The sequence below is a fragment of the Mus pahari genome, chromosome 8, assembly GCF_900095145.1.
Source record: "Mus pahari chromosome 8, PAHARI_EIJ_v1.1, whole genome shotgun sequence".
NCBI lineage: Eukaryota > Metazoa > Chordata > Mammalia > Rodentia > Muridae > Mus > Mus pahari.
In genome coordinates this window covers 59,576,151-59,589,343 of record NC_034597.1, presented here as the reverse complement: position 1 = coordinate 59,589,343, position 13,193 = coordinate 59,576,151, and the positions used below count along the sequence as shown (strand labels likewise).

At 38.4% G+C, this 13,193-nt stretch overlaps 1 protein-coding gene across 1 annotated transcript in view; it reads left to right on the top strand.

The window, feature by feature from the left end:
* Adamdec1 (ADAM like decysin 1) overlaps positions 1 to 9,460 on the top strand; it is an 18,465-nt gene extending 9,005 nt beyond the window's left edge. The window contains exons 8-14 of the mRNA XM_021203950.1: positions 506 to 577; positions 827 to 993; positions 1,354 to 1,435; positions 2,116 to 2,246; positions 3,459 to 3,633; positions 7,203 to 7,285; positions 8,475 to 9,460. Of these exons, the coding sequence (XP_021059609.1) occupies positions 506 to 577; positions 827 to 993; positions 1,354 to 1,435; positions 2,116 to 2,246; positions 3,459 to 3,633; positions 7,203 to 7,285; positions 8,475 to 8,481 (717 nt within the window). The 3' untranslated portion in view covers positions 8,482 to 9,460. The remainder of the gene's footprint in view (positions 1 to 505; positions 578 to 826; positions 994 to 1,353; positions 1,436 to 2,115; positions 2,247 to 3,458; positions 3,634 to 7,202; positions 7,286 to 8,474) is intronic.
* The last annotated feature ends 3,733 nt before the right edge of the window (positions 9,461 to 13,193 follow it).

Here is a 13,193-nt window from a genome sequence, read left to right as displayed (position 1 = left end):
ATATATATATATATATATATATAGAGAGAGAGAGAGAGAGAGAGAGAGAGAGAAACTAGAGCTTATGTTGCTTCATATTCAAACCTGAATTAATATTGAGTTGGTGTAAAATGTGTAAACCATTAAGTTGAAGTATTCAACTTAAAGATGAATAAACATCCAGTTCTAATTCTGTAGTCCCAGTTTGGAAATATGAAGCAGAAAGGTCCTAAGTCTGATAGCATCTTGACTACATAGTGAGACTCTACCTCAAACCAAGCTAAACCAGAAACAAGAGAAAGATGGAGGATATTGTAATTTCTTACGAGTGCTTAATTTTTATCTTATCATAACCTCTATTTTAAGTAGAATTTGTTGAAATATAATATGATATGAGGTAGTCAATGACTGAGTAGATTTTAACTATGTTTCAGCATGTGAATTTTCTATTCAATCCTGTACCCATAAGCCTTCTAGTTTCTATTTTCTCTTTTAATATTGACCTTTTATATTTTGTAATTTTCAGTATAAGCTGTATAATGGGAATGTCACTCAGATGCGGAGCTTTGTGTTCAAGGTGCTGAATCTGCTCAATGTGGTAAGGCATTTGTCATAGATGTGGGTCTCTACAGCTATGCTTGGGGCTAACCTGCGGCTTCCTCTCTAAAGGGCTAAGAGCAAGAGCCTATCAAGACAAAAAACATAGACAGTAACAAAGCCTTTTCCTATCATATCTGTTTCCAATATGGAAATTTACAGTATCACATCCCTTTATCTATCACTTGTGATCAACAAGTGAACTGAAAGCAATCCTGGGTGTTTTCATGAAAAACTGTTCTTTCCACAGATTTATAAAACCATAGATATTCAAGTGTCTTTGGTGGGCATGGAGATCTGGTCCGACCATGATAAGATAAAGGTGGAGCCCAACCTTGGTGCCACATTAACACACTTCATGAGATGGCATTATTCTAACCTGGGAAAAAGGATCCATAACCATGCCCAGCTTCTCAGGTGAATACCTTCTTGCCAAGGTGGGGACGCACAGGCAGAGTCTATGGTTTTCTCCAGGGTTTCTAGACAAGAATTTCTGCTCAGTCATATCTCTCCAGTAGGTTGTGAGGATCCTGATGTTCCTATCTTTAGCAATTGGGTCTTGAAGTACTTGAAGGTCCTTACAAGATCAATAAAATGATACTTGGATACAGAATATCCACCTATAATTATGAGGCTGTAATATGATAGAAGCTGTCCTGGGGCCCCATGAACATACAGAAGGCTAGGGGACATCAAAGGAGATGTATGACTTTATTACCCCAAGCTACTGATTTCAGAGTCAGATTGTGATGGGGTCTCTCTCTACCTTTCACACAGTGGAGCTAGCTTCCTCCATGGACGTGTGGGAATGGCAGCTGCGAATTCCTTTTGTACTACATCTTCTGTATCTGTGATTGAGGTTTGTATACTTCTATTAAGACATCCTGTGATTCCATCTTTATGAAGATGAGAATAATATACTGTACCACAGTAATCACCATGACCATAAGTTGAATTAATAAATCAAAGTGGAAATAAAACCATTATTGTACATTGCTCTGAAGAGTCCTTGGACTATGAAAATTAGCCTGGCAAAGGCCTCATACTTGAGTTCCTATTAAAGAATAAGGACCACATGTTGAGTAGAAAGGGCAGCAAGGTTACTTTCATGGCCTTAGATATCTATAAATGAATCATTTGTATAGCTGCTCAGAGATCGGACGAGAAAAATGTATGCATACCAGGCATCATGTGTCCATTGCTATTAATGGCATTAGAATCACAACTACAATTTCGTGAATGTGAGTTCATACCTAATAGCACTTTCCATAGAAAATGTAACTAGTCTAAGCCTAATTTACTGAGAATTCAGCATCTAGTAGTTTCTTCATCATTGACTGGGCTTGAGCACAAACCCAGTGCTTGTATTTATAGAAGCCAGTCATATCAGGCCCAGCAGGCAAAAAGCAATGTCAGAAAAATGAGCTTACAGATACTCTATTCTTCTCTCAAGTTATTCATGTTGGACATTATGTTTGAGAAGAACTGAAAAATAACTGAATAAAATAAGAACTAACAGATGCTTCTATTTTTTTCCAGGCTAAAAAAAAGAATAATGTGGCTCTTGTTGCACTGATGTCACATGAGTTGGGCCATGCTCTTGGTATGCAGGATGTTCCATATAATACCAAGTGTCCCTCTGGCAGCTGTGTGATGAATCAGTATCTAAGGTAAGATGGTATCATCCCAAAGTAAAGAGAAAAGTTACCATTCCTAAATAGTTTAAATGATCTGTGGATATGTGGGAGGAATATCCTCTTCCAAATGACGGGTACCCTAATAATTCAACCTCTAGCTTCTTCATGGATAGATTTTACCAAATTCAAGACTCATGCATTAAGATTTCTATATATCCAACCACAGAGGTTATTATGGGGACTACATCATTTTATCTTAGGGTTCTTTTAATGTAAAGTGGTTCCATATTTTCCTTAAAAATACCAGCCTGATTAAGATGATAGTTTGTTTCACTGTAAGACACTCATGATAAGCATGTATTTATTCCCATCACCAACTAAATAGTCTATTTTAGCAGAATCCTTTATTATCTGATAATCCCAGATACTTTACCAAGATTGGGGATATAAAAATGTGTATAGTACGTTTTGTTCTTGAGGTGCTCGCATATAAGAAGTTTGCCCATAGACTATGGAAACCTCCATTCATTTCCTTTAATTAGATCATGACTGCCTCCTCCTACTGCTCACCCCTCAGTGTGGGATGAGTAGATGGTAACAGTGGGAACACTAATCTCTCTTGTTGCTTTGGATAGCCTTAAACTACTGTGATGGTTGCTTTAACTGTTAACCTCACACAATCTAGAATCATCTGGGAAAAGAATCTCAGTGAAGTATTGTCTGCATTGTGGGTCTTATGGGGGCTTGCCTTGGGGATGAATATGGAAGACCCAACTGACTTTGGGTGACACTAGTCCTTAGGATAAGGATCTTGAACTATATAAAGGTAGAGAAATAGAGCTGAGCAAAAGCAAGCAAGCAAGCATGTATGCATCCGTCTTTTTGCTGTTGACTGGATGTGATGTGACTAACTGTTCTGACTTCTTTTTTTTTTTTCTCTCCTAAATTGCTTTGTGCCAAGATATTTTATCACATAAATGAAACTAGAACAATTACAATGTTTTTAAATTCTTTCCTCTTTTCTTCTGGATTGCTAGGAGACAACATCCAATTAGGACACTTACTACACATGCTTCACCACTTAACGTAGGAGCGTAGAGAGGTCCTGGATGTTGGCTAACTTGTAGTTCCTACTGAATTGTGTCCCACAGTGAGAAACACTAGATTCTTCTGTTTATCATCCACAAGCTTCTATACTGTATATCATGCTATTCTTTTTTTTTTTTTTTTTTTTTTCTGTTACAGTTCAAAATTCCCCAAGGATTTCAGTACCGTCAGTCGCTCGCGTTTTCAAGGGTTTCTCTCATCTAGAAATGCAAGGTGTCTGCTGCTGGCACCTGACCCTAAAAACATAATACAACCAACATGTGGGAACCAAGTTCTGGACATGGGAGAAGAGTGCGACTGTGGCTCTCCTGAGGTATGAAAATACACGAGGTTTAAAGTTGTGTTTACTAAGATATTAAAATAGAGCTCCTTGGGTAAAAATCATACACTTTAATTTTTTCATTTTTTTTAAAAGAATTTTTTTATGGTGTGTGTGTGTGTGTGTGTGTGTGTGTGTGTGTTTCTATGCACACGTTGGCGACCAGAAGAAGGTATCAGATTGCTGGGCACTGGAGATACAGGTAGTTTTGAACTGGCAAACATGGGTCCCGGGATCTGAGCCTTCATTCTCAGGATTATGCAGCATGAGCTCTTAGCTGCTGAGTCATCTCTCTATTCCCCTTTCCTTTTTGTAGTGCTCCTTTAGAAATTCTTTCTGAAGAAAAACGATATCATTATCAGAGTGTGACACACATTTATGGGTGTTTTGTGTCTTCCTTTTGATTTTAGTTTACCACCCTATGAAAAGCACTTTAAAAAAGAAAGAAAGAAAGAAAGAAAGAAAGAAAGAAAGAAAGAAAGAAAGAAAGAAAGAAAGAAAGAAAAAGAAAAGAAAAAGAAAAAGAAAAAGAAAAAGAAAAAGAAAAAGAAAAAGAAAAAGAAAAAGAAAAAGAAAAAGAAAAAGAAAAAGAAATAGTAGAGTCTGTTTATGACCTAATAGTACAAAGCCACATGTAAAGAAGTGAGCCATAGCCAGCGTGGTGGTGCACGTCTTTAATCCCAGCACTCGGGAGGCAGAGGCAGGCAGATTTCTGAGTTTGAGGCCAGCCTGGTCTACAAAGTGAGTTCCAGGACAGCAAGGGCTATACAGGGAAACCCTGTCTTGAAAAAAACGAAAAAAAAAAAAAAGAACAAAAACTGAGCCATTACCCATAGCATGCCACATTCCTTGTAGACACTGTATTCAGACATGTCTACTTTTCAGGCCACAGTCAGTCATATGTTGAACAGTCAGTCACATATCTAGATGGAAGGCCTCTCTTTCTTTCTTTCGTTTTTTTTTTTTTTCACAAAATCAGCATGTGACATAGGCAGTTGATAATACAAAAAAGGAGATTAAAAAATTTGCATGAACCTATAGTGTACAGGCTCCTAGCAATGGCCATCTAAAACACTGGTTCTCAAATGGTGGATTGGGATCCCTTTGGGGTGGAATGACCCTTTCACAGGGTTTACCTAAGACCATTGGAAATCATAAATATCTACATTATGATTCATAACAGCAGGTAATTACAGTTATGAAAGGGTCTCAGCATTAGGAAGGTTGGAAACCACTGTTCTGGAATGATGGCTATTTTGGTTTCACTAAGGTTTGTATAATTTCAAGGCAGCTGCTGCATCGATGAATGCCTCGGACTGGTGCCCAAAATTTCCTGTTTATTTATTCGTTTTTAGAGACAGAGTTTTACATTTTAGTCCTGACGGTCTCCAGTGCAGGATCCTCCTGTCTCAGCCTCATGCATCCTGGAATTACAGGCATATACCACCATGTGTGGCCCATAGAGGCTTCTAGAGGACTCTATTTTGTTATCTTTTGTTCCTCTTAAGATCTAAAAAGGCGTTCATGCTAGAAGAGATTTAAATGAGACAATCTGTAAAATACTCCATAGACAACATCTTATTGGTTATGTAAAACAAATCCACAAATTTGAGATTGCCATTATCCTTAATTAGAAACATAAGGTTCATATAACCCAAAGAATTCAGTTCAGAGAGCAGAGCGCATAACTGGTGAACATAGGTGAAACTTGTGATTTACCCATTATTTTTGACAGCTGTCTGACAGTATAGAAAGAGTCTTAGGTTTTTGTCATCTCGGTGCATTTATTCAGAAGTTTGAATTGTGTATCAGATTTTTAATGTAGTTTTGTCAGAATTTGATTGCTTATTTTGAAGTATTTTCATATTTTCTTTTGTGGTGTCTAAGATTTTTCTCTCTGATGTAGGTTATAATTTATTGATATTACCTTTGATGTCATTTTATTATTTTTCCCACCCTGTCATTTTATTATTATCATGAGCAATTATCTTACTGATTTGTCAAATATTTTTAAGCATTGACTTCAGTATTTCTATGTAGAGAATTATATTCCACACACAATGAAAATATTATTTATACATTTTGGTTATTATATCTTCATATCTCTTCTGTCTTGGTATTTATTAAATTTCCCATAAAATATACATTATGAAGAATTGTTGCTCTATCTTTCATATTATTGGATGTGGTTTTGGCTATTTGTTGCCTATATTTATTGATGATAATGTTCTCTCATTTATCCACAGTATATATGTGTGCGAAATCATATTTTAATACCTCAAATTTGGATGCCAAAATTATCTGCTAATTTTGCTACCTAATGAAATATCAGGACCTGTTTCTACTTTAAGTCCCTTAATTTGATGGAGTGCATTTCTTTCATTTGTATGATCAGGAACCATTACATTTTGGACTAAGAAAACTCACACAGATGAAGTAGTTATTATATTGATAAATTAGAGTTTAAATGACACAGTGCATTTTGTGTTGTGCATATGCATCTGTGCATGTGTAGGTGTGTACATGCATACATGATGTGTGCATGTGTGTGTGTATGTGAGTGTGATCATTACACATTTTAATAACACTAGTAGCCAGGTGTATTAAAAAACATTTTTTTTTTTAGTTTTTAGTTTTTTGAGACAGGGTTTCTCTGTGTAGCCCTGGCTGTCCTGGAACTCACTTTGTAGACCAGGCTGGCCTCGAACTCGGAAATCTGCCTGCCTCTGCCTCCCAAGTGCTGGGATTAACGGCGTGCACCACCACACCCGGAAAAAAAAATTTATTTTTTTCTCTATTTTCACATCATTTAGATAGTTAAAAAAATGTTCATCCTTGAACATTTTGACAGATTAAAGTGTGATACCCTCTAGGCAAAATTTATCTGAAAAAAAATTATTTGCGACCTCCATCCCTTGGTCTTTGAAGACAGTGTTCAATGAGCACAGTGTTTGTTCCTGTTATTGACTTTCCCTGGTTATTGTCACTGGAATTGGTACGAGAGAGTAAATAGACTTAAAACATAGGCTTAAAATGGGAAACTTCTCTGATGAGGCCCTAGGGCTGCACTAATCCATAGGCATAAAAATGTGAGTTCAGAGGGCAGCTGAGGATGTCTAGTTAGCAGGATAACAGTTAATTTTAACCCTGGATCCTGTAACCTCCTTGGCCATGGATTCTTGGCTAGGTTCCCAGTGCCCAGGCCTGAGTTTCCTCCTGTGTCCAGCTAGAAAGCAGTTGGCTACCTCTATAACGTTTGGTTACATTATAATGGATGGCTCCACACTTAGTTATACATAGGTTTTTAGAAGTAGAGGAAAGCCAGGAATGTTGGCAATACTCAGGAGGCAGAGGCAGGCAGATCTGTGAATTTAAGGCTAGCTAAGTCTACATAAGAAGTTCTAGGACAGGCTGGGTCATGTGGAGAGATCTTGTCTCAAGAAATATATATATAGTTATATGAAATTCTCAAATAATTAATAAATATTATACTTTAAAGGTGAAATTTTCTTTAACAGTTGTCTTGTACTAAATACAGGGATTGTTTTGTTTGTTCTTTGAAGGAATGTACCAATCTTTGCTGTGAGCCCCTGACATGTAGACTGAAATCTCAGCCTGACTGCAGTGAAGCATCCAACCACATCATGTGAGCACCATCTTCTCTCTGTTCCCCAAAGGTCTTCGCACTTTCCTTTGAGATTTGAAAAGATCTCCCACTGGGTTCAACAACATGCCTAAAACAAAGTTTACTTACACTCTTCAAATGACTTAATTTTGTCGTGAAGAAAGGATGCATTATACACAAAACTGAGGCGATGTGGCTGATCATAACCATATAAGAAAATGGATTACTGTGTTATTTATGAAAGTAGAGTTCCTGGAACTTGTGCTAAAATTGGTATAATTTCCTACAGTTAACAAGTTAATATGAAAAGAGTTAAAGCATATTTTTGACAAGACTTGATTGATGAGCACAATTCATTACTCCTTAGAGATGATAGGTATCATTTGCAAGGTAGTCAGAAAATCAATAGCATTTAAGAACTCAATGTAAAATTTGACAGTTTTATTCTCTTTAAAATGCCTCAGTGGAATAGAGCCCAGGTATTGGGCGTGTTTTACATACCAGTGTGATTTGTGCTAGGGGCTTTGCATTTGGGATTAGGGTTTTGTTTGAGTGTAAAATAGTCTGTATGTAAAGTCTATAATAACAACCAATGTCACCAAGCTGGGATTCAGGAGACGTGATGGGAACGAGGCATTCTGTGTCCTTTTCTCAGAAATTTCCTGGAATTAAAACTGCAGGGAGAGTAAAATAAAATAATTAACTGCAGCACCATTCAGAATCACTTCCTCAGGAAAGGAGCGAGGTCAAAGGAAAGGGAAGATTCCGTATTTATTTACTAAGCAGTGTTGAATACTTCATTGAACTAGGATGTGGGTCCACTTTGCAGAGAATTTTGGAAAGCATGCCAAGACCAGAAGCAGAGTGTATAAAACATAAAAAGCAGAGCAAAAATCTTAGTTCCTTGGAGGGCTGGAATGATAGGTAACTATCCACTTCTCTGTGTGAAATGGGCAGTTCAACATCATCAGAAGGACACTGAGCTTGAACTCTGGACATTTAAATTCTAGTCTTAATTCTGCAAAACTACTGTGGGATTTAAGACAAGTTACTGAATTCCCTTCCTCCTTGTTCAGTAGAACCACTGATGTGCTTGCCTCGTGTGACTGCATGTGTTGTTTAAAGTCTATAAATTTCCATTTGTGTCAGTCCATAATGTTTTATCAGTATTATAACCATTGCTTCTGGTGTTTTGATTTTCTTTAATTAGAGAATGATCCAGTGTCTAATTCACAGAGAAGCTACTTTGCCAGGGCAGAAGTCCAGACCCTGCCTCTGCCAGGAAGCCCAACTAGGCTGTGCATCTATACAGACAGACCTATCTCTGTGTGCCACGTTCTCTGTGAACCCACGAATTTAATCACTGAAGAAGAAGAATATCCCAAAATATGACTTGTACCTGTGTTGACTATGTAGACATTTTCTCCTCATTACTCCATACGTAATAGAATATAGCAGCTATTTGTCCAGCATTTTTGTAGATTAAGTTTTAGTCTAGAGATGACAAGAGTCTTTAGAAGAATTTGAGTAGTTGTATGCAAATATACTCCGGTTCTAGAAAGACCGTTAGTCCTGAGATTTGGGAATCTGTGTAATCTTGGAGCCAAGTCCTGGTGAACAATGAAGGAAGATCTTTCCTTTTCTCTTTCCATTCTACTTTATGTGTTTCTACCAGTCCAGTCACCAGGTAAGTAGATAAGCTAAGGAGATGCTGTAGTGGTCTTATCTGTAGTGTGAGTGTGAGGAGCCTGAAAATGTGGTTTTAGTTTCACATTTTGGAGAATAAAATAGATGAACCTTTGCTGAATTCCTCAACATACTCCACAGAATTGTTGAGTTAATCCCAAACTGCAAAATGACAAGTAATTTAACCCTAAATCCCTTTGTTCCTTCCTGCGGGGTAGGAATTGAAGCATGCCACCTGCTGAGGGGGGGAGCTAGCAGAAGGAACAGAACCCCGCCCCTTCCTGTTTCTCAGCAGCCAGTTCGTCCTACATCCTGTAAGCTTCCCGGATTTTCTGGCTTGTGGGAATATTGGTTATATTCAAGCACTTTTCATTTGAGCAAATAGAGTTTCTCACACTATCATGTATAAGAATTATTTTTGAGAAGTCTGTGTTGCTTGTTTCTTAGTGGAGATGGAAAAGTAAGGCTCCATTCATTGGTTTTTGTAATAAACTATGCTATCAATAAAAATAAGGATTTGTGTGGTCATTAAAATATTTTCAAACACACACACACACACACCATACACACACACACACACACACACACACACACATATATCAAAATCCTGGTTAATATTCACCTTAAAACTAATCTGCCTCAGTAATGTCACACCCTAAATAACTGTGGGCAGCAGGAAAGGGGTAAATTAGGAAGACCTTTACCAATTCTACACAAATAGGGTACAGTCAAGACAGGATATTTTCACAAAAGGGCCATACTTAGTCGCAAATGGTTTTAAAATCTAAATCCTAAAAAGTTGCTGGACTTAATTTCCTGTTAAATAAATTTTATCATGATGAGACTCACTTTAATGTTGTTGTTGCTAATTTTTGAAATTATATTTTAATTACAATATCTCTACCTTCCTTTTCCTCCCTTCAAACTTTCCTATATATCCTTCCCCGCTCTTCTTCAAAACTGTGGTCTCCTTTTCTTTTATCAATTACTATTGCATGCATATGTACATTTTTATGCTTATACATTACTACATAGAATCTGTTAAGTCCATACTATGTTACTTGTATGTATGTTTTCAGGGTTGACTGTTTGGCACTGCACAAGCAATGGATGTGCTCTTTCCTGGTTGGGGCCACCTCTCCCATCCCAGCTTTACTCAGTTGCCTATATTTTTGTGTAGGATCGAGGCCTGATGGGCTTTTCCCCATCCATTTTAACAGAAAATGAACATAGATATTGGGATGGTAAAAAGAAAGCACACAATAGCACATGCCACCAAATCAACAATGTAATGCCTTCTATGAAATTATGTAGGGTAGGTAATTACTAGGGTCATAAAATTGTGCAGAGAGCCATTGTTAAGTATAGGGGGTGGGTCTGATGCTAAGATCTTGTTCCTCAATTCGTTCTTGATCTATCAGTAAAGATGCCAGGGGACAATTTTGGGGTGAAAGGAAAGAGGCAGGACTTCCAGGTCCCCACAGAAGAGGAAGGAGATGCAAGGAGAGGAAAGGATTTTTGCCATGCTTCAGAGGGACAAAATGTGACCAGCCATGAGAGATCTCAGGTGGAGCCACCACAGGCCACTTCTCCAGGTGGAAGGTTAGGGTGTTGAGCTGGGACTAAAAGTAAGGGAGCTACTGAAGCTAGGGCAGGTTGAGAAATGAGCTAAGAGTATTGGGAATGACACACTAGCTGAGGAAGGCTTAGAAGAGCCCAACAATTGAGCCAATAAGGCAGGTTGAAACTGAACAATGTGTGTGTGTGTCTATGTTTTTCATTCATGGATCCAATAGTCTCTGTGGATGGGGCTGGTAGTTTGGCCCATTCCCAGAGCTTAATGCAGGGTAGCAAACTTTACTCTATAGATGTGCATAACTGGAAAGGCAAGAATCCACTATTAATGTATGAATTCTTGGATAGATTAAACACACACACACAATGATATAGTATAATAGGGAGAAAAGCTGGTTTCTCAGTGGAGCATGGCTCCAGATCATGAAAATTTGAACAAAGGAACACAGGGAGAACCTCAGCTTGCAGACACTGGAATCTCCTGCTGTGCAAAGAAACAGGTTGACAGCTCTAAGGCAGTGAGGGACAAACAGCAAAAGCTGCCTGCTTCCTACAAGCAAGGAATCAAAGGATAGATTTTTAAATTTCAATTTCATTGTTTTTAAGGATAGAAGGGAATATGGATTTTGCAGGAGCCATGTGGGGATTTCTTCCTGCAGTTTTGAACTGATACAAGCAAATAAAGAATAGGGATAAATAAAATTCAATTTAATTGTTTCTAAGGTAGAAGAGAGTGTAATGGTAATTGTTTAAATGCTCTTAAGTATACAGAGATATTAGGCTCCACAGAATGGCAAAGTTAGGGAGATTGAGTCCTTGATTGAACAGCAGAAAGTAGAGCCCAGCCCAGAAAACACAAAAATGACAGTCTTTCATAATGTGTGTTTGTTTTGTTCTAAGCCCAGAGTGTGAAAGGAAAGGGTCAAATATTGTCCATGACTATTAAAAGAGTTGAAAAGAATAGATTAGAGGAACTGACTATCTGGGCAAAGTTTCAGAGAGCAGATTGTTTCCTGTGGAGAAACATGACCAAAATTTCTTCCCCAAAATATCAGGCCTTTGCATTTTCCCTACCAAACCCACACAGACAGAAGAAAGAAAATCTGCTGATCCATGTAAGGGGGATTTCCACGCCATGGGACCTCCTGATTCACTTCTGAGGCAAGCACTGTCAAAGTGGACTGTCATCTGCTCTGAGAATGAAAATTAGTGTAACTAGGGACCGAACAGCTCCACTCACACTCTTCTCCAGTCTTCCAAGGAAGGGAAAGCAACTCGTAGTGCTGCCCATATTCCTCCAGCCTCAGTCTGAAGAACAACTCAGGATAAGAGAATCACAAGTTCAAAACCACCCTGGGCTACAAAAACTAGTCTATTCTAATCAACATTCCAAATAGCAAGGTGTGTGTGTTGGGGGGGGTGTTGAGGGGGTGGAGAGATAGCTAAGTATTAAGACACTTGCTGCTTTTTGCATAGGAGCCAAATTCCATTCCTAGCACTCAAATAGTGCTTTCCAAATGGCCACTAATGCCAGCTCCAGGAGGTCCGATGCCTTCATATGGCCGCTGTGGGCAGGAAACCAGGTAACATGTGGTGTGCATACATACATGCAGATAACACTCATAAAAAAAAATAAAGTCTTTTTTTTTAGTAAGAAGGATGGAGGAGGGAGAGAAAAGAAGTCTTTTTTGCTTTGCTTTACTTCTGTAGATAGTGTCTTTGGTCCTGGTTTTCCCTCCCACTCACCTGTGAACTTACTGCAAGCTGGCAGTTTGTTGACTAGTGTTCTAGACACAGGTCCTTTGCCTAGAATACAGAACCCAGTATTTCAGACAAATTAGACACATACACGCACGGTAAGTGAGCTGCCCCAGGCTGAGACTTGCCTTTCCATTTTCTTGATACCACTTTTCCAAGGTTCACAGACTTTTTTTTTACTTTAATGAAATCTGATTGGTTGTTCCCCTCCTTTATGTGTAATTGTCATGAACCAGGGCAGTTTTCCTCCCCAATGCTAGCAAGACTTTCTGTTGCTCTTCCAGAAATCACATTCTTTTCATTTTATACTGGAGTCTGTGACACATTTCAAATAAATGTCCATGTGTGGTGTCAGTTAAAGTCTGATGTTCATTTTTTTTCCACACACATAGCCAGATTTCTAGGAGTGTTGTTGAAAGATTAAGTAGCCTATTTCCTTTGAACCCTCTTGATGTATGGTCAAAATGTGTGTAAGAAACTGTTTCTGTTCCTTTTCTTCTCTTCTGTTCATTATGTGCCTATCTCTTGACCTTATTGGCTCTGTCAGTTGCTCTGATGACTAGTTATGTTACTTGGACACCATGACTTCGAAAAGCATCTTTGGTCAATGAAGCTGTGATGGGTATTCAACTTAATTACATCTGGAATAAACTACAATCCAGGAATGGAGGACTGGGGTTGGGTTCTTCAGAAGGCAGCATATGCTTTTAATCAGCATCCAGAATATGATAGTTTCTCCCATAGCCATAGGTCCAGGAATCCAGTGGTGGAAAAGGGAATAATTCTACTTACTCTCACTCCTAGTGACCCACTAGGAACATCTTTGCTTCCTGTCCCCACAACCCTAAGTTCTGATGGCCTAGAAGTTTTGGTTCCAGAGGGGGTTGTGCTCTTGCCAGTAGACACAGCA